At 43.3% G+C, this 20,951-nt stretch overlaps 1 protein-coding gene across 50 annotated transcripts in view; it reads right to left on the minus strand.

Moving 5' to 3' along the window:
* The window catches only part of TTN (titin), a 290,139-nt gene extending 271,430 nt beyond the window's left edge, over positions 1 to 18,709 (minus strand). For 35 of the 50 annotated variants that reach the window (XM_035134291.3, XM_088676554.1, XM_088676600.1 and 32 more), the window contains exons 1-10: positions 18,495 to 18,709; positions 15,927 to 16,030; positions 10,536 to 10,739; positions 8,962 to 9,249; positions 6,898 to 6,989; positions 6,559 to 6,806; positions 3,825 to 4,167; positions 3,249 to 3,392; positions 2,598 to 2,717; positions 197 to 337 (exon numbers count right to left, since the gene is read on the minus strand). In XM_035134291.3, coding sequence (XP_034990182.3) covers positions 197 to 337; positions 2,598 to 2,717; positions 3,249 to 3,392; positions 3,825 to 4,167; positions 6,559 to 6,806; positions 6,898 to 6,989; positions 8,962 to 9,249; positions 10,536 to 10,739; positions 15,927 to 16,017 — 1,671 coding nt within the window. In that variant the 5' untranslated portion in view covers positions 16,018 to 16,030; positions 18,495 to 18,709. The remainder of the gene's footprint in view (positions 1 to 196; positions 338 to 2,597; positions 2,718 to 3,248; positions 3,393 to 3,824; positions 4,168 to 6,558; positions 6,807 to 6,897; positions 6,990 to 8,961; positions 9,250 to 10,535; positions 10,740 to 15,926; positions 16,031 to 18,494) is intronic. The other 15 variants (XM_088676576.1, XM_088676549.1, XM_088676536.1 and 12 more) reach the window with 2 other exon arrangements.
* Positions 18,710 to 20,951: the final 2,242 nt, after the last annotated feature.

A 20,951-nucleotide genomic window follows, 5' to 3' on the forward strand; every position in this document is an offset into this window, starting at 1 on the left:
GTAAGGAAAAAACAAACCAGTTTATAATCTTACAAACTCTAAAATGCAGGATTCCTCTTGAAATCATCAAAGCTTCTATTGTTGCAACATAATACCACTTCATAAAGCAAGGGAATTTAAAAGCAACTGGCATAGAATAAGGTTTGCAACCAAGAGGTAGATGGGTTAACGACACATTTTTAAAAGCTGTATTCACCTTTTCATGATGAGTGATGTGAATTTGTTCTCTTGCGGTTGAAATTTCTTCTCTGGTTCGCGAAATCTGTTCTTGCGCCTTAACTGTGTCGGTGGCAATTATTACCTTGGGCACAGGAACTTTTACTGGTTCCTTTTTTATCTGTTGTTTATGGAAAGAAAGAAAGAGTAAGTTTAAGTTATACCAAATCTCAGCAATAAATCACACCACTTTATCCAGGAACAAGGAGATAAGCTCCAGTGGCCATAATCCTAGACAGAACTAAGTGAAACTTAAGTATATGGAAATCAGTATGCTCAACTCTATACTGTTCAGCTAGAGCTGGAACAGCTACACATTCTATGCTTGAATAATAGTGGGAAGTATTAAATCCTATAGATGCCATCCTAAACACAATGGAGACTGATATAAGGATTCTCCATAGAATAATTTATTTGGGGGGGGGGGGAACTCATGGTATAAATTATTACCATGTGATAAAACTGTTGGGGAGTTAGCGAGATTAGGAGTCTGAATAACAAGGAGACCATCCACAAACAGCTGCAGTGTATCCTCACATCCTAAAAAGAGTGTTCTTGTTGTGTCACCCAGCAGCCAATATGAGCTCTCCCAAAAAACTCCATTCTATTTCCCTTCTCCTCAACTAGCATTCAACACTCCACAGCCGTGGGTGCTGGATATTAGTTGAGGAGAAGGGAAATAGAATGGATTTTTTTTTTTTGGAGAGCTCATAATTGGTGGTGTGTGGGTTTTTTCTTTTTTTCTTGGTGGGTGGGGGCCTGTTGCCCCTTAAAAAGAAAGGTTGAGGAAAGGGTTACTTTAGATTTCCCGCTAAACATGCGGATTCTTCCCTCTTTGTTTCTCAGTGGTCCTGTGTTTGCTTTTCACTGAAGTGACACTACATCATTACCTCTCGGAAAACAGAGCATTTTAACATTTAGGCTGCATTCCCATTAACAAAGGGTTTTATGTGAAGAAAGGGAAACAGCTATAGACATTTTTTCCCCCTGAAGGCATGTATTACTGTTGTACTGATTGCGTATTCTTTTATAATGGAACAATCCTCACAAGGAGAATTCTATTGCGTTCTGAAAAGCAACAAGAGCATCTTCTTCTCTGTTTCAATACAGGAAGTTGTCTGTTCTTCTGTGGTGAACTGAGGCGCAATGAAATTTGACAGAGTGCATAATATTCACATCAGCAAGAACTTCAGGAGGTACTCATCTTTAAAGAGGAGCCCACACTCCTGTTTCCCTCCCACCTTAACTTCTCTCCATGGTCCTGATTTAAAGTACTGTAAGTAAATGTGAAATCCGGCATGAAATTATCAGATGCTCACATATAAATCATGTGACAGCAAGCTCTACGATGTTACAGAACACTTCACAATGAATGGAGGGATGGTGTAGCATCGTGAGACCTGACTCACAGAGAAGGATGGGGGGAGTCAGCATCCCAGAACTCACTCTCAGAAAAGACAAGCAGGGGTGCATATTTTTAAGCTTAAAACTTTCAATCATACGGTGTAGAATCAGGAAATATTGGCCTGCACAACAAGGATGGCTCAGGTGGGGTCCAGTGTAGCATTAGGGCCTGAATTTTGAGGGTTTGTGTTGTTTTGTAAGTGGTTGTGCCAGAGGCAGTACACAATGGTTAACTGCCATGAAACAAAACAATAGCAGTTGTGCAACATCCTATATAAGTGCATCCTATGTAAGTGCAAGACACCCACTGGATCTGGCTGTTGTGTGGTGCTAAAAACAAGGAGCCCGCTTGTGGAATGGCTGTTGCATGTCACAACTGGATATCACTGCTTAGTTTCATGGTAAGGGGATTATGACAGCCCAGTGAAATTTCTGACATCATTTTTTTTCCTTTGAAAACTCCCCTTATTTTTAAAATCAGTTTGCCATGTGTGGCAAGGAGAGCAGTTACTGATTGAGAAAACAGCAGGGGAGGAAATTACAGCTGTTCCGGGCTCACATACGGTAGCTAATTTCACGATTCTTTGAATTCTACCCAACATCTTTAACATAAGACCAAACTTTACAGCATTTTCTGTGTTAGACGCTCATTGTTGGTTTGCTCTCAAACCAGTAAAGCTTCTGGGCACAACCAGCCCTCTCTAGTCTACACACACACACACACATATATATAGATCAGCCACAACCAAGAAAGACTTGTATGAATGTTAGCAGTGACAAATCAATGAATTGGGGCTTGGAAGAGTGATGTCACAATAAGCACACACATTCTATTATGAGGCTCTTCCAAATCCTAGCAAACAAGACAAAAGGAAAATGGATGCATGGCTTATCATTGATCATGAGGTATACAGCTTGCAAATGAAACAAAAGTGACAAGAAGTGACCTTCCCATGGGTAAAATAGGTACTATTCACCTTTTCATGAGTGATGTGTATTTGTTCTTGTTTAGTAGCAACTCCTTCTCTAGTTCTTGATATTACCTCTTGTTCTCTGGCTTTACCAGTAGTAACAACTATGGTAGCTTCCTTTTTAATCTGATCGTTGTGGTGGAAACAAAGAAAACCAAGCCTTAACATTTATTTTCAGCAAACAGACACTTTGAAAAATAAATAAATCACAAACATCATGACAGCTGGAGGAGTATATGCTTGGGGAAAAGTTATTTCAAGCTCAGGCCAGGGGGTGGGAAGATAAGTTAAATATTAGGAACACCTTTGTCAGTATGATAAAATTAATGTTAGATTAGCCTAAACTGTCTCATTGAATCATTGTTTATTGGGGTTATTAAAATCAGTCCTGGGACATCTGTACAGTATAAAAATGGTTTAAAAACTGTTAGCTGATTCCTGCCATTAATATAAAACGGATTGGTGTATTGATATTAGTTGACCCCAATGGTTTATATTCAGATGTTTTTCTTTACCATTAATACATGCTTATCTGGAATGCTTGGTAGTATTTTGTTAATTGTTTGCTGATTCATGCGGTGGTTGTGTGAATGGCAAGGAGAGGATGTTATAGATACATATATAGAGAGGTATATTGCTGTTTTATTGTGCTTCTACCTGCTCCTGGACAGGTTGAATGTGTAAGGCAGTCATTGCTGTCCTTTTAGCAGTCTGTTCTACAGCGCTTGGATGAGGTTCTCTCACTCTGGCCATGTCTACAGCAGCAACTACTGTAGCAACAGCTGCTGTTTTCTCAATGCCCTGTGGGACCCAAATGAGTCACATGAAAAGACATATATTTTCCCCCATAGGCATAAAACAACAACAACGTAACAACATGGGTGCTGAGCACAAGGTAAGCAGGTGGACTTACCACTCAGTCCAGAGATGCGAATCATTGGTCCCTCCAGAAGCTGTTGGACTCCAACTCCCACCATCCCTCACCATCCGCCATGTTGGCTGGGCCTTGTGGGAGTTGCAGGTCCAACAACATTGAGAGGGCCATAGGTAAGCCATCCCAGACTTAATCCTATTTAGACATTATGGTTCCACTGCCTAAATAGCCATATAAGCAGGGACTGGTGCACAGCTTTCTCGTAATTCTACGTGAACAGGCCAATTCACGGTCAACGCCTCACAAGACAGAGCAAATGAGCCGCGGTCTTTCAAAATGTTTCTGAAGAAATGTCTTACCTCTGCTGCCGCTGCTGCAGCCGCAGCAGTAGTAGTGGCAGCAGCACCAGCTCCGATAGCAGCCGCCGCCGCAGCTGTGCCACTGACAGTGATCTGTTCCTGGACACCGTATCTCCCCTCCCATCTCTCTTCAGTCTTCATCTGGGTCGTACTTGTCGTTATTCTGGTGTCTCTCATTCTCGTTTCAGACGTGGCTACGTAGCCTTCCTGCTTCCAAGGGGGAAGGACCTCAGAACCCTCCGCTGCCGCTGCCTGTGCTTTACGCACCAAGAGTGGGGATTTCACAGGCCTGATGGGCGAGGTGGAGACTGAGAGCCTCCCAACCCCAGCAGGAGACACGGACCTGTGGGATAAACATAGCACATTGCTGATGCCACGGAAAACAAAAGCAGCACTAGGGCAGCCTAGTATTGAAGCACTTGCTTTGGTGGTCGTGGGCGAGAAGGAACTTCATGCAAGGGAGTGGATAAACTGGAATGATGATGATTATTATTATTTCATTTACATGCTGCGCATCTGACTGGGTTGCCCAGCCACTCTGAGCGGCTTCCAGTAAGATATTAAAATAGGTATGGAGCATTGTGTCTTTCCTCAGTACCTAGTACAGAAGCCAAGGAGGCTTCCGGAGGAGGGAGGCCCCTTTCCCCTATACCCACCATAGAAATGCAGCAGGCTGCTGGAGGAGAGGAGGAGCTCTGCCAGCTCCGAGCCAGCTAGTAAGCACTTTTGTGGGCTGGGATCATTTGTGGGCTTATTTGCAAAGTTGAGTTAAAACATCCGGATCTGATTGCACAGGTTTCCATACTCTGTGCTGTATACGAACTGATAGTATTGAGTGCTAACAGAAACCAGCGGGATATGTTCAGTACTTGGAGCGTAAATTAAACCGGTTGCATGAAAATTCAGGGGGAAAGCATACTGATTATTTAGCATCAGCAAAAAAGAAAGTGGGGTAAGTAGGCCGGAGTTGTGCAAGAGTAAGAAATTGGTTCAGTTTAGATCTCTTAAGTGGTGTCCCACTGAGGATTCAGCTACATTAGTAAAACCAAAAACAGTGTTTTGAATGCGTTTTAAACATGCAACATCAAATCGTGGTGTACAGCACAAAACTTTTCTATGCGATTTTACATGGCGTTTTTCTTTTCCTTTGTTATAACAATTTAATTTATGACTTATTTATAGCAGGGTGTTTTTCCCTGTGTGTAGATCCATCCTAAGTCAAACCTGAAGTAGACTAAATGAAATCAATGGATTTAATTTAGTAATTAAATCTAGAACTAGTATTCTATATATCTACAGATTTTATTAACATCCGATCAGACTCTGAATGTGGGCTCAATACTTATTTGTAAAATCGACTTATTCAGAGGAAAATAAAAAGCAGAACTGTGCCCTGCAGGGGACACTGTTGCATCAATGCTGTATTTATATAGCTTATTGGAGGTAGGTTATCTATAAAGTAAGCAATTGTCGTCGTTCCCCCCCCCCCAAAAAAAAATCGTTGCTATCACATACACAATATATATTTATTTAACTTTTCTTTAACAAAATTTGCAGGCTGCTTGACTGTCAAAAAAAAATCTCTAAGCCGTTTACAAAGGCTGTAGAACGTACATGAAAACTGCCAAGAAAAACTATAGTTTAAAACAAGGTGTTTGTTTGTTTTAAATCAAAATATGAATATAATCGCACCATAGACTAAAATTGCAGATTGAGATACATGCCATTTTTAGGTGTCTGGGCAGGCTTGCCTAGAGAGAAACATTTTTAGAGGTGCTGGAAAGAATACAGTGAAGGCAATTGCCTAATGCCAGTGAGCAGGGAGATACAGAGAATAGGAGCTGCTACACTGAGAGATGAATTCTTGCAAGTGTGGACTAACCATTATGTGGAATTTGAAAATTTATTATTATTATTATTATTATCATTATTATTATTATTATTATTATTATTATTATTATTATTATTACCCTACCCATCTGGCTGGGTTTCCCCAGCCACTCTGTGTGGCTCCCAACAGTATATAAAAAACATGATAAAACATCAAACATTAAAAACTTCCCTAAACAGATGTCTTCTAAAAGTCAGATAGTTGTTTATTTCCTTGACATCTGATGGGAGGGTGTTCCACAGGGCAGGCACCACCACCGAGAAGGCCCTCTGCCTGGTTCCCTGTAACCTCACTTATTGCAGTGAGGGAACCGCCAGAAGGCCCTCAGAGCTGAACGATGGGGGTGGAGACGCTCCTTCAGGTATACTGGACCAAGGCCGTTTAGGGCTTTAAAGGTCAGCACCAAAACTTTGAATTGTGCTCGGAAACCTACTGGGAGCCAATGTAGGTTTCAGTGCCATAGATCGAAGTGGGCATACTGAAGTGAAATCTTAGCCATGTGCAGAGAAGGGACCCTAAGTTCCAAGCGAGGGTGTACCTCATTGTCTGGTATATTTTATCCCCTTGCTAAACCAGATGGGCACTTTCTTCCTTTTAAAAGTGCAAGGTAGTTACCACCTTCTTTTTAGGGCAGGGATAGGGATGGGCAACAGAAACAGAAACACATAAGTCACATGTGTGGCTTGCTAAGGATTCCCACCCAACAAAAAGGGCATGGAACCCAATGCACCCATCCAAACAATGCCATAGCATTTTCTGTGTATCTCATTCCAATTTGCATTAAAGTTGCCAGAGGGAGGTTGGGGAGAAAGAGAACATTGTATAGGCGTTAGAATGGTTTACCTGACTGGAGATGGTGTTGGAGCTCTGACATGTCTTACAGGAGATGGCGACTGTCTAACCGGGGATGGCGACTGCTGCCGTGCCATCTGTACTTTGGCAGCACTTATTGCCGGAGTCGGTGATTTAGAGGTAGGTCGCGGTGGCATCCGCGGAGGAGCCTTGTGTGGCAGCTGTTGCCCAGTGGCACTCGCCTCTATAACCATCTCAGCAGTTGCAAGTGTTCTGGCGTCAAAGTGGGCTTCTATCTTCTGCAATGCAAATAAACAGTCAGGAGAATCTGCAGCAATAAACACAGACATCTTGAAAACGTCCAGTAAACCCGCCTGCCAAAATACAAACCTTTTCAACTCTAGTTTGTCTTGTAGCTTGTGTAATCTGAGCAGTCGAAACAATTGTCTTTGTCTTTTTAGCGGGAACAGCCTCTTCCTCGCCTAATAGAAAGGGAAACCAGACTCTTAAATTGCACTATAAGCAATAATTGGTTTTTGTGTGTGTGCGTGGGAGAATAAAATCTGTTGTTCCAATTTTTTATGTTCACATATAAACACCACCAGTAATAAAACAAAACAAAAAACCCCAAACCTTGCCATCTGTTTTTCTTGGGCATCTAGACAATGAATGGGGAAACTGTTGATATAAGATTAGTCTTTTTGTACAACTATGATAATTAGGCCAACTGCGTAATGCATAATAATTAAGACGTTGATGTTTCAGAATCATGGCAGCATGTCATATAAAGGCTAGAGAAACAAAATGACTGAAACATAGAAAGCTAGGCATGTTTATCCTGGAGAAGAGAAGGTTAAGGGGTGATATGATAGCCATGTTCAAATATATTAAAGGATGCCATATAGAGGAGGGAGAAAGGTTGTTTTCTGCTGCTCCAGAGAAGCGGACACGGAGCAATGGATTCAAACTACAAGAAAGAAGATTCCACCTAAACATTAGGAAGAACTTCCTGACAGTAAGAGCTGTTCGGCAGTGGAATTTGCTACCAAGAAGTGTGGTGGAGTCTCCTTCTTTGGAGGTCTTTAAGCAGAGGCTTGACAGGCATATGTCAAGAATGCTTTGATGGTGTTTCCTGCTTGGCAGGGGGTTGGACTGGATGGCCCTTGTGGTCTCTTCCAATTCTATGATTCTATGTGAAAGTATTATTTGGTGGCTTCCAAATATTTGGCTCACTTTCACCAAGTTTCATGCGCTTCCTTGAATCTAACCTGTATAACTAAGGATATACCTGCACCTAGAGGAAGTGTGTGTGTGTGGGAGGGAGTCCTGTTGTACACGTATAAATCGTTTTGTTGATGGGATGCATTAGCTGGGTATTGTGCAGAGCTCCCCAAGTCCAGCTGGGACCCATCACATGGGAACAAGCTCCTACTCATGTATCTCTAGCCTGATGGGGAATCTCATGTGATATATGCATAATTCCACAACCTGATCCAACAGCAATGATGAGTGCATGCTACATGCAACCTAGAGGAGGAGGAGGAGGAGGAAGAGGAGGAGAAAGAGAAGAAACTGCTGTAGACCTTCATTTACCCACTGGAGTGCCTGTAAGCATATTTCCAAGTGAGTCGTTATGAAGCGACAATACACAACAGGACAAGCCCTGAAGATAAGAATTCAAAGCATGCCTTGCTGGGTTTTTATAGCAAGGAGTAGCGTCTCCAACTCCATCATTCTGCCTGGACACTGAGGTCCAGTGCCGAGGGCCTTCTGGCGGTTCCCTCGCTGTGAGAAACCAAGTTACAGGGAACCAGGCAGAGGGCCTTCTCGGTAGTGGCACCCGCCCTGTGGAACGGCCCTCCACCAGATGTCAAAGAGAAAAACAACTACCAGACTTTTAGAGGACATCTGAAGGCAGCCCTGTTTAGGGAAGCTTTTAATGTTTAATCAATTATTGTATTTTAATATGTATGTTGGAAGCAGCCCAGAGTGGCTGGGGAGGCCCAGCCAGATGGGCGGGGTATAAATAATAAATTATTATTATTATTATTATTATTATTATTATTATTATTAAAAGAACTTTCAAAAAATTATAGGAGAAATGGATGCAATTACAAAGATAAAGCTTTTGCCTCACACATACATAAGCGATGCCTAATTATTATTTTTGTACTGAAAAAGGAGAAGAACTGCAAACAGTTATGTTGATGTGATTGAGGGGTGGGAGGGTGAAGAAATGCTTTCTCTCACGTTGAGGTATTTAGGATAAGTTTCAGTCTGGAGCGAATTTTTTTACACCCGAGTTACAAATGCTTGAGAGACACAATGTTGATGGATATGTTGATGGAACAGTATTACCCGTGTAGGCACTGCCATGAAGATACAATAAGTCTGTGTGGAGGTTTTTTGGTTTTTTGTTTTCTTTTGGCTCACACACCTCTGATCTATTATTACCTTGAACCAGAAGTTCGGCTGTTGAAGTTGCTCGTCCCACGCTATTTGTGGCATTTACTGAATAGGTGCCGGAGTCTTCGGGGTAAGCTTCTGCAATTATTAAACTGTAGAGGTCTCCTTCATGTAAAATTTGGAAATCAGGGGAGCTTTGAATTTCTGCTCCATCCCGATAGAACTTCACCACAGGTGTAGGGATTCCAGTCACTCTCACGTCAAGTCGAACTTGACTTCCTTGTCTTGCTGTTGTGCTCTGTAGTCGTTGCGAAAAGTTGGGTGGCGCTGTTTCAGCTGTGGTTTAAAGAACAAGAAGCGTGCTCAAATAAGAGGGGAACAAAAAAACACACACACCAGTTTTCAAAGGAAGAGGTTTATGGAGGTCCAGTGAACACAAATATGTTGCCTCGGCCCAGTATACCTGAAGGAGCGTCTCCACACCCATCGTTCTGCCTGGACACTGAGGGCCTTCTGGTGGTTCCCTCACTGCGAGAAGCCAAGTTACAGGGAAGCAGGCAGAGGGCCTTCTTGGTGGCGGCGCCCACCCTGTGGAATGCCCTCCCATCAGATGTCAAAGAGATAAACAACTATCTGATGTTTAGAAGACATCTGAAGGCAGCCCAGCCAGATGGGTAGGGTATAACTCCCAGGTAAGTTCCACCCTCTATTGTGTGTGCAGGGCGGTCCTAACCCTAACTCCTCTGGCAATACCTCCCCGGCTGGGATCGGCTAACTGTCTGAGGTTAGGCAGGAACCTCCAGGAATCCAGTTTGGTGAGGCAAAACCAGGCTGAACTGCCAGGGATCGTGTAGGATCAGGTAGCTGCGTGCGACCCGCAAAAAAGCGCCCCCCATTTGAGGTGGGGAGCAGTCATTATTATTATTTATTATTATTATTTATTATTATTATTTTGAATTACATGTGCATCATGGGGACATCATGTGCAGGCCTCATGTATCCTATAGTTGACTGGTCCTTACTTCCAAGCAAAAGTATTTAGGATTAAGGGGTAAGCTAAGTATGGCGCTGTGGGTTAAACCACTGAGCCTAGGGCTTGCTGATCAGAAGGTCGGCGGTTCGAATCCCTGTGACGGGGTGAGCTCCCGTTGCTTGGACCCAGCTCCTGCCAACCTAGCAGTTCGAAAGCATGTCAAAATGCAAGTAGATAAATAGGAACCGCTACAGCGGGAAGGTAAACGGCGTTTTCATGTGCTGCTCTGGTTTGCCAGAAGCAGCTTTGTCATGCTGGCCACATGACCTGGAAGCTGTACGCCGGCTCCCTCGGCCAATAATGCGAGATGAGCACGCAACCCCAGAGTCGGTCACGACCGGACCTAATGGTCAGGGGTCCCTTTACCTTTACCTTAAGTATGAATAATCTTATCATGACGTAGTCTTTGAATATACAGTAGGATTTAGAAGTGGGGAGGGAGATGAAGCAGCTTGCTTAATGGTGTTGATCTCTTGCGCCTTTCATAATTTCATGCTTCTAAAAAGTAGTATTTGTGGGTCATTTCACTGGGTTAACAGGTGTCAGGAGGAAAGTGCCAACTGTTGATATTCCCCTCATTGCAACATACCTGTTACAAGTAGTTCAGCGGTACTAGTTGCTTGTCCAGATCCATTGGTGGCTTGTAAGGTGTATCTTCCACTGTTAGCGGCTGTCACGGCGGAGATCACAAGTTTAGCGCGGCCATCGCTATATGAGATCTGCACACCGGGCAGAGTTGCAGCAGAAATAACCTGACCATCCCGATACCAGCTCACCTCAGGAACTGGGGAACCTTTAGCAGGAGAAAGACAGTTAAAGCATTAGTGTTGTTAATATGGTTGCCATAGCAGCTGTGGCAATAGTGACAAAATATCTCTGATTGTCACCCATGCAGTTTTTTAATGACATAGGGCCTCAGATCCTGATTAGGCAAGAATAATGTGATTTGAAGGATATTGTATTTTTGCAAGACTTAATTTTTGCAAGACTTACTGAGTGGATGCATGTAAAAGTGCTGTGATCACTTAGAAATGTGATGTATAATATAAATAAAGTAACAGTTTTATGTTGTAGTCTGAAAGATTATATTTAACGATAATTCGGGGGGGGGGAACCCCGATTTGCTGACATTAATATACAGTTTACAACCTAACTTGAATATTTGACCTGTAAATATAGATATGTAGTCCTGTTTTTGCATTATCATAGGTAGAGAAAGACTAAATTTTAAATGCCTGATTATTGATGAGGGGAAAAGAATTGCAAATGCGAAGTTATACTTCTCTGGTGATTTAGGAGCTCAGATTTCAAGAGATAAAAATTGCTCACAGATTTTAGTGCATTAGAAACCAAAATCCTGAATCACTGTCAGCCCTGTCCAAATTGATGAGCGGTTTTGGGGAAAGAGGGATTTACAACACCTTGCAATAATAAGATTACTTTGTGCAAAGGATTGGACTGGAGACAAAAGCAAAAGAGAAACAGTTTCAGAAAACTACCTACCCCTGTGACACAGAGAGCCTAGGAAAATACTCCCAGCATTTGCCTTTACCACCATCCTCTGGTCGCATTGACATACTAAGCAGTCCAGTGAATGTGGCAGATGGAATAAATTTGAGGGATAAAAGGAATCTTAACCCAGACGATGGGGAGTGGGGAACCTTTTTCAGACTGAGAGTCACATTTTCATACGTGCAACCTTCTGGGTGCCACATGCAAATGTGGGCATGGCCAGAGGCAAAAATGGGGGGGGGCACAATGGATTTGACTCTTAGATACGTATGATAGGCTACATTCTAGCCATGCAAACACCAGTAGCTTCGATACTCTCACACACCCCACAGACCTCTCACAGGAATTATCACCCTTTGAGGTTTATTTTAGCCAGGCAAGCCTTACTTTGACTCTGACAGCAAAAGAGGAGCTCAATTGAGAAGCCCCCCCGGCCCCCGTAATGATTTACCTCACTGCATCTAAGACCAGATTAAGGCATGCTGAGGTCCTAACACAAAATGTATCATTCTAACAGAAAGGACAACAGAAATCATAAATATCTTTGCATGCATGTACACTGGTGCATAGGCGAGAATGCAACTGAAAACTAACAATTTAACCAGAATGTATGGTATGTCTTGCAATAGGCCTGTTTGTTGTACAGTGGTACCTCGGTTTATGAACACCATTGGTTCCGGAAGTCTGTTCATAAACTGAAGCATTCATAAACTGAAGCGAACTTTCCCATTGAAAGTAATGGAAAGTGAATTAATCCGTTCCAGATGGGTCCGCGGCGTTCGTAAACCGAAAATTCATAAACCAAGGTGTTCATAAACCGAGGTTCCACTGTATATAAAATGCCTTTACATCTAATGAGTGGAATTGGTGGAATATGGTACTAAGTGGGCAATGTGCGTTGAGGAACAAGATCCACTTGCACAATGGAATAATAATAAGAATGATAATTTATTATTTATACCCCGCCCATCTGGCTGGGTTAGAACTTCCTCCTAACCTTTCATTGCTGATTTGGGGATTGCCAGGAAAGAATAGGGAACATGGTTCCATGCATGCAACAGTTTAGCTGAATCCCACCCATTTCTTTTTGTATATAGAGGCCCCTTATAATCATAGGCCATAAACTGCTTCTAAACTGAGCTTGAGTATAAATCTAGCACTGAGTGGAGCTTCTGTAACCAAGAGATCGCCACACCCACCACGGCTGAGTTCTGACACTAGAAGTGACCTCAGCAGAGAGAAAAGGTGTTTGGGCGAGGGGCTGCAGGGAGGTAAGCATTCCTCTATGCCCCTTTTGTTGAAAATGCCCCTTTCCTTTTGTGTGTGAGAGATCAAGGCAGTTCCATGTTTAAACTCATGAGACTGTTGCCACCAACACTTCAAGCTTAGCCTTTGGATCAGGCATCCCCAAACTTCGGCCCTCCAGATGTTTTGGACTACAGTTCCCATCATCCCTGACCACTGGTCCTGTTAGCTAGGGATCATGGGAGTTGTAGGCCAAAACATCTGGAGGGCCGCAGTTTGGGGGTGCCAGCTTTGGACATAAAGGCAATAGAATTTACTTTTAACTAAGTGTTAGGCAATATAGATTCCCACAGGCGAATGCACAAATCAACGGTCCCAAGGAGGATTGCCTGCCTTGCCCTGGCTCACACTGCAAAATATATGGTTTCTAGCTCAGACGAAGGAATTAGAGTAAGCAAGGATGGGGCATAGGGGGAAATGAAGCCACACAGCTAGGGCTTTGCAGAAGGGGCTGTGGGGGGGAAACTTCCAGCAGCACAGAACTGAGTCCTAGCAAGGCTGCTCATGTATCTTAGGCTGGTTCTGCTATTATACTGTGGCTCATGTATCATGGCTATGCACGGGAATAAATATATATCATGTTGCCTATGCCCAATGTGTGGCTTATAATCTACCTAAGGTATGTATTCTGAGTCATGGGGTATTTCCACATTGCGTTCAGTTCCAGTAATATGGCCCTTAACTTTAAAACATGTGGGCTGCTATAAGCTGCACCATGATCTCATTTGGCCTGGCAATGCTTGCAGCACATCTAAAATAGGACCTGCCATAGGGAAATCTTGCTTTGTGGACAGAGATTTGGATGAATCCACTTTGGATCTGGCTTTGTGGACAGAGACTTGGATAAATCCACTTTGGATCTGGCTTTGTGGACAGAGGCTTGGGTGAATCCACTTTGGAGCATGACTTCATGGAAGCTTAAGATTTAAGGGATTCAGTAATGGAACTCCAGCCTTTGGTGTGATCCAGCAGGGCTCCCCTTCTAAATTCTAAAACCAGCTTACGGCAGATTCATCCCATCACCAGTTATTTCAGCCTGTGGCAGCTGCATTACCACCACCCACTCTAGTCTGCTTTTCCTGGACAGCCACTCTGAGTAAAGATGCAGAGCAGAGCATCAAGACCCCAATTATTCTCTCCTCCAGAATGGCCTGCTGCCATGGCTTGTTACGCACAGATATTTAGCATGATTGTGCCTTCCTCTTTATGCTTCATTCTCCCTTGCTACTGTGCAGAGGCAACAAACCATGAATCTTGGCTTACCATTATATCCAAACCATCCAGATCATGGTTTGACTCCCTTTCACCTCTACTATTCTAAGTTTTCACTCTAATAAACCATGATCTCTTGCCAAAACTTGTTTTTGGCTTACCAACTGCACTCTCTCAGAATGAGAAACAAACCACAAACACTGGCTTGGATGTATCCATAAGCCTAAGGATCATGGTTTGTTTCCTTCCAGTGCAAGCAGGGAGGATTGAAAGAGCCCTATTTAGGCAGGTTTGGGATACGTTATTTACTATGTAGTACCATTTTACCATGATGTGAACTGGTTCTATATCTGCTAAACTGTAACTCACAGAGAAGGAAGGGACTTAACTAACTGAAGTATTTCACAATGGTGCACCTTGACTGTATATAGTATATACTGTCAAAGTAACCCCCCCCCAAAAAAAACCCACCTCTCAGGCCCCTAACAAACCTCTTCCCAGGATTACTTGGGTGGAAGTAATGACTTGTTTAATAAATAATAATAATAATAATAATAATAATATTTATACCCCCACCCTCCCCAGTGAGAGTCGGGCTCAGGGCGGCTGACATCAATAAAATTACAATAAAACGTAAAAGAAAGAAAAACAATTGATTAAAATGCAGATTAAAATACAATTTAGATTTTAAAATTGTTTTAAAATGCAGCCTCATTTTAAAATGGCCCAAATCAAAACCCAAAGGCCAGGCGGAACAGCTCCGTCTTGCAGACCCTGCAGAAAGATGTCAAATCCCGCAGGGCCCTAGTCTCCTGTGAGAGAGCGTTCCACCAAGTCGGGGCCAATACTGAAAAGGGGAGCCTAGTTGAGGCCAATCTAGCCACTTTATGGCTCGGGATCTCCAAAATATTGTTATTTGTGGACCTTAAGGTCTTCCGCGGGGCATACCAGGAGAAGCGGTCCCGTTAAGAGGTATAAGACTCCTTTAAATGCATGGTGTGTGAGAAACCTTTGCGTGGTAAATAAATTATACAAAGTAGTCCGCACAAGAATGTGAATGGTCAGACTAGAGCCTTGCTGTACATTGACGACTATATTTCTCACTCTACCAACTAACAGCAAAAGTCTTTGCTGAAGCAGTCCATTTCCCCCGTTTTAGCTTAGGGCTGAAGTTTTCCTCAGGATAGGAAAAAAGGATACTCAAGGAAGACTACTAGTATCTGCCCCTATAGGTGGAGGCAGTAATGCTTCTGAACACCAGTTTCTGGACGCTGGAGGAAGCGGGTTGTACTCTTGCGTTTGGGCCCTGCCTGAGGGTTTTCCCACAGGCATCTGGCTGGTCACTGTGAAAACAGGATACTGGACTAGATGGGCCTTTGGCCTGATACACCAGGCTCTCCTGATGTTCTTATGGAATCACGTGGTGTCAAACTGAGGCATCAGCGGAGGAAGAACCAACGTTGCCTTTGAGGTTTCGTGCCTTTGCGCCATAGGGGGAGCTAAACCCCCATGAAGACACCTAAAAGCCTGATGTTGATGATGATGATAACCCTAATACTCCAACCCTTCATCTGATCCTCTCTCAGTGGGCCACCATTAGTGTAGTCCAGGCATCCCCAAACTGCGGCCCTCCAGATGTTTTGGCCTACAACTCCCATGATCCCTAGCTAACGAGACCAGTGGTCAGGGATGATGGGAATTGTAGTCCAAAACATCTGGAGGGCCGAAGTTTGGGAATGCCTGGTATAGTCAGTCACCGCCATCACCCCGGTGCAAGCAGGCAGGGGACCAGTGTGGGGTGGAAACAGAGGGGGTGTAAGAAAGCTCACCCCCCCCCCACATACATCAGATGATCTGATACAGAGGAGAAACACTGTTACCCTTGACCCATGGTGTTTAGAGAAGCCAGCAAAAGAAAAGGGAAGCCATGATTGCGAGATAAAAGCCTTACCACTAATGTGAGCCTCAAAGGTTGCGGCACTACCCTCCAGTGCCACAACGCTTTGTAACGGCTGCGTAAACGTCGGCGCTTTGGTTGACATCTTTAAAGGCACTCTGGGAAGAAAGACAGAAATAAAAAGCGTTATGTCAGACGTTGATCCTTCTGAAGTCCTGAGCATAGAGAGCACGGCCAGGTGACGTGAAACGCTTTGCCCTATCACTTTCCTATAGAGTGATTTCCACTGAGGAGATTCTTGACTGGGTCACACCCTAACAGCAGCATTTTGTGGAGGTTGATGCATTGTAATTATCCCGACTATCTACAGCTCTGATTAGCACAGTCAGTGATCCGGTTGCAAACAGCTTAAAGGGAGCTGCATATAGAGCAGGCATTCCCAAACTCGGTCCTCCAGCTGTTTGGGGACTACAATCCCCATCATCCCTGACCACCGGCCCTGTTAGCTAGGGATGATGGGAGTTGTAGTCCCAAAACAGCTGAAGGGCCGAGTTTGGGGATGCCTGATATAGAGCCATAGAGTCGCAAGGGACGCCAGGGGTGTTCTAGCCCAACCTCCTGCAATGCAGGAATCTCAACTAAAGCATCCATGACAGACAGCCATCCAACCTCTTCTTAAAAACCTCCAAGGAAGGACAGTCCATATTGCCAAATGGAAATAAGCACGCTGCTTAAGAGCCTCCTATCTCATGCTGCCATTGCGTTATTATCTGACATTTTCTGCATTCCTTAAGCCAGAGCTTCCCTAACACACTTTTTAGACATGCATCATTTTGCAACACAGTAATTCGGCTTTACTAGCAAACCGGAGGTTAAACTAACCCCTTTCCAGCTCCGGAATGAGCTCAGGGAGCGTTCACGCGACAAACCTACACGCTGCAGCTGACACACAAGTGTTGCGATGCACTGTTTGGAAAACTCTGCCTTACGCCCTTCTCAAACCAAAAGTGAAAATGGAGGGGTGGAGGGTGGGAGGAAATGATTTCATTCAAAATCACAAAACTGCCCTAAAGTGCTAGTATCATTTCCCCATTCCACGTGCCTTTAAATGAGTGACCATTAAAGTATGCTGGAAATCTTCAGTCTATTTGGAAATTTAGAAGTGTTTAAAAAGAACCTCATCAGAATGCTTGATAGTTTCCTTTAATACAAAAGATGTACTCTGTTGGGAGTGGTGGGGGGAAGCAGAATAAAAATGTACAGTACTTGTAAAACATACAAGCAGCACAGTTGAATCTAGGTTAGAGAGTGAGGAGCACTGTGAAATGTGAACTAGGCTATAAGATAACTGACATTGATGGTTTGAACAACTGCAGGAAGGTGCAGAATCTGACCCCACCCCTAAAACATTTGTTGGTAAAACACAATGTTCTCACTTTCTGGCAAACCACATAAAAAAAAGCATATAGTCATGTAATAATTCAACTCAGTATGCAGGACCTATAATATCCCTCTGAATTTACTTGCCTGCTGGATTTGTCATAAAAGAGGCAGGACCAGTATTCTGATATCTTTAATGAATTCCCAGAAAACTACAAACTGAGGCACCAGAGATTTTACTAGTGGCATACAGGAGGCCTATTTCTCTCAGTTATCTTAAAAAAACTCCTATGTCTGTAAGTTCAGACAGCAGAATTCCATTGAGATAATAATAGAAAGCTTCATAATAGCAGTAGGAACTTGCTGCCTTTTTGTGCATATGGACCATTGTGGAACCCCCTTTCTTCTTAAACAGTTACAACTTCCAGATTTCTAGCAAGTGAATTCCTTTACATGAATTCGTTGCACCGCTTAGTCTTAAATTGAGAATATTTAGATGACTTTACAACGTCGTTTTCCAAGTGGGGTTCCTCACACTATCTGAAGTAGAAAGAACTGGGCTAAAAGGCAAAAAAAGCAAAGACAGCTTAAGACTGCGACTTAATTCCATAGCATAGATGTTTTCAGTCCCCAATTTGTTTTCTTCTCTACCTTAATGTAGTGGAGGAAATTGCTGTTTATCCAAACGGTAATCTTATATGACTTTTGTATCATTCGTATTTCGAAAGTATGCCTGTGAAATGTCACATTCCAAAAATAACCACCCCGGGTTTGACTGACAGCAGGCAAGTGGTCCAGATCTGCAGTGTAACCGATATCCCAGCAGCTGATTCCCTTAAAAAGTCATCAGCGACTAGCCGATGCCATGTGCATTTTATCAGAGCTATTCTGAGAGCTTCTCCGTTTATCTGCAAGTAATATAACCTTGAGCACTCCCTGGAAGCATGAAAAGTTAACCAGACATTTTAATAGGCGTGCATATATATATATATATATATATATATATATATATATATATTCACACTCAAGCACATTAAAAGACATATTAGCCAACTATTACAAAGACCTAAAAATTCATTCGCCAAGATATCTCTGGTTTAAAAGAATCATGTAGGACTTCATGCTTTTTCTCCCACCCACCCTTAATTTGAGCTACTAGACACTCCTAGGTACATGCATTCTGTACCAGGCATTTACTCAACATAGAAAACACAGTTCAGTCAACCCAGGCATGCCACTCACCTGATTGCACAAGAGTGCCTGAACTGGGTGGGCTACGCCCAAACGTAAGTTCCTTAAACGACGTCCTTATCCAGAGTATGATTTTAAACAATCCCAACATGAGAATGGTTGAGCCTCTAGCCGAAAAAAACAAAACTACACGGTTGAGACGGTGTAGTTTTGCTTTTCCCTGCAATCCCTACACCCGAGGCGAGGCTGGGAATGCACGACTGCTCAGAAGTGCTAACATGGTTGTTTTGCTTTTTATACCCCAGATCTGCTGACAAGTCTGCCTCTGTCACCTCGGCGTCACTTCTGATTGGCTTCCCCAGCAAAAAAAGGGGCGTATGTCCTCTTAATGCAATGGGCCACCTGTTTGCCTGATTGACAATGCTAATTTTGGCACTGGAAAGAGAGGCCATGCTGAGGAACAAGCAACCAGTTTTTTTTCAGAAAGTATAGTTGTGGGGGGGACTGGGGTTGTATCTGATGCTACTAAGAAGTTCGTGCCTTAGGTATCTTTTTTTAAATAAAAAAGTGGGAGAGTAAAGAAATGGGGTCAGGTGGGTGGGTGTGTTAATAGAGATGTTATTAGCTAATCGTGATAAAGAGTCAACTAAGTACTGTAATGGGCCCTTCCAATCCCAGTCCAGCCAAATCATCCATTTGCCTCCTTGCGAACAAAAAGAGGGCAAATTCAACTGTCCAACTCTAGGTCAAATAAGTAAGCTGGTATTATACTGGAAGAATATATTATTTTGACTTAATAAAGGTTATAAAGCCTTTACATGTCAGAGCGATTAGGACTTCTGAAGAAAGTTCATAGAATCATAGAACTGAAGAGTTGGAAGGGACCCCAAGGTCATCCAGTCCAACCCCCTGCAATGCAGGAATCTCAGGAAGTTAAGGCATTGCTTCTTTAAAAAAAGGTAAAGGACCGCTGGACAGTTAAGTCCAGTCAAAGGCGACTATGGGGTGCGGCGCTCATCTCGCTTTCAGGCCGAGGGAGCTGGCGTTTTTCCACAGACAGCTTTCTGGGTCATGTGGCCAGCATGACTGAACAGCTTCTGGCGCAACAGAACACTGTGACGGAAACCAGAGTGCACAGAAGCAACCACTTACCTTCCTGCTGCAGTGGTACCTATTTATCTACTTGCACTTTGACGTGCTTTCGAACTTCTAGGTTGGCAGGAGCTGGGACAGAGCAACGGGAGTTTACCCCGTCGTGGAGATTCGAACCGCCGACGTTTTGATTGGCAAGCCCAAGAGGTTCAGTGGTTTAGACCACAGCGCAACCTGCGCCCCCCATTGCTTCTAGGATGACTTAAAGCATGTTCCGATGCAAACAAAAGCATTTATTTATTTCATATAAATTGGAGATAATCCTTGATCAGAGATTAGAGGTTGGACCTAGCAAAGAGAAATAAAAACTGTGCTGCAAACAGCAGAATGTTCAAGAGGGGTGCTGTATTGCAGTCCACCTCCCTGCTTCACAGAAAATGAAAGCAGAGATAAGACGTTGACTGCAACCGTGGTGCCCTTCTGTTCATGGAAGGGCCTTGGATGCAGTGAGGCTTCCATGGGGGAAGAGAAGGTGGGTTTTGGTACCAATCTTGCCTTCTCCATGCAACCCTCTGGATAAGGGCCGGCCCAGGACATGGTGCTCCCCTCCTTGGAAGGGAACAAGGGGTGAGTGAAGATCTACATCGGGAACACCAGGGGAAGAAAAATTGACATCGGAATCTGCTGCACCTGTGGATCCTGCCATCTGAGGCAGTCACCTCACTTAGCCTCATTGGTGGGTTGACCCTGCTTTGGCCCACCAAAATCTGCTCATTGGTGTTCATTAATTTCCATGGGTATACTCTGAGTAAAATTTAGTTGAATACCACTTAAGGGATATTTTAATTTTGAAAGTGGGGTTGTCTCCATCATGATTATGAGAGATAGGTCACCTTTACTCCCATTTGTTGGATGGGGAACTGAGGCTGAAAATAGTGATTTACTCAAAATTTCATGATGAACTGTGACAAAGTTTGGACTCGGCCCAGCTCTCCAAGATAGATGGTGAACACAACTTGTCTAGGAAGTTTATAATGCCCTGGGTGCAATGCTGGAAACCTAGCTTCATGATTAAAGTTTCATTATGTGGACAAAGCACTAAATTTTTGCTAAAGTGTTAATCCATATTACCAGGGGAAACAGGCTTGTTATTAAGGTAGTAGTTAAAATCTGGAAAGTAACAATTTAGAGCAAGCTCCCCCTTGAATGTCTTCTTAAAGACTGAACCATTTTTAGGGGAAATATTAATTCATTTATTTATGAAATGTATAGCCTGCTTTTCATCTAGGGATGGAAGAGAAATTCCACTCAGTTCACATTTAAAGGTACCCACTTTTCGGAACAATATATGTACCAGAACACAGATACCTTTTGAAATTTACACTTTTCCAAATTTTGTAGTGCTGTTCTTTTGTA

This window comes from Zootoca vivipara, chromosome 1 (genome assembly GCF_965207765.1).
Source record: "Zootoca vivipara chromosome 1, rZooViv2.hap1.1, whole genome shotgun sequence".
NCBI lineage: Eukaryota > Metazoa > Chordata > Lepidosauria > Squamata > Lacertidae > Zootoca > Zootoca vivipara.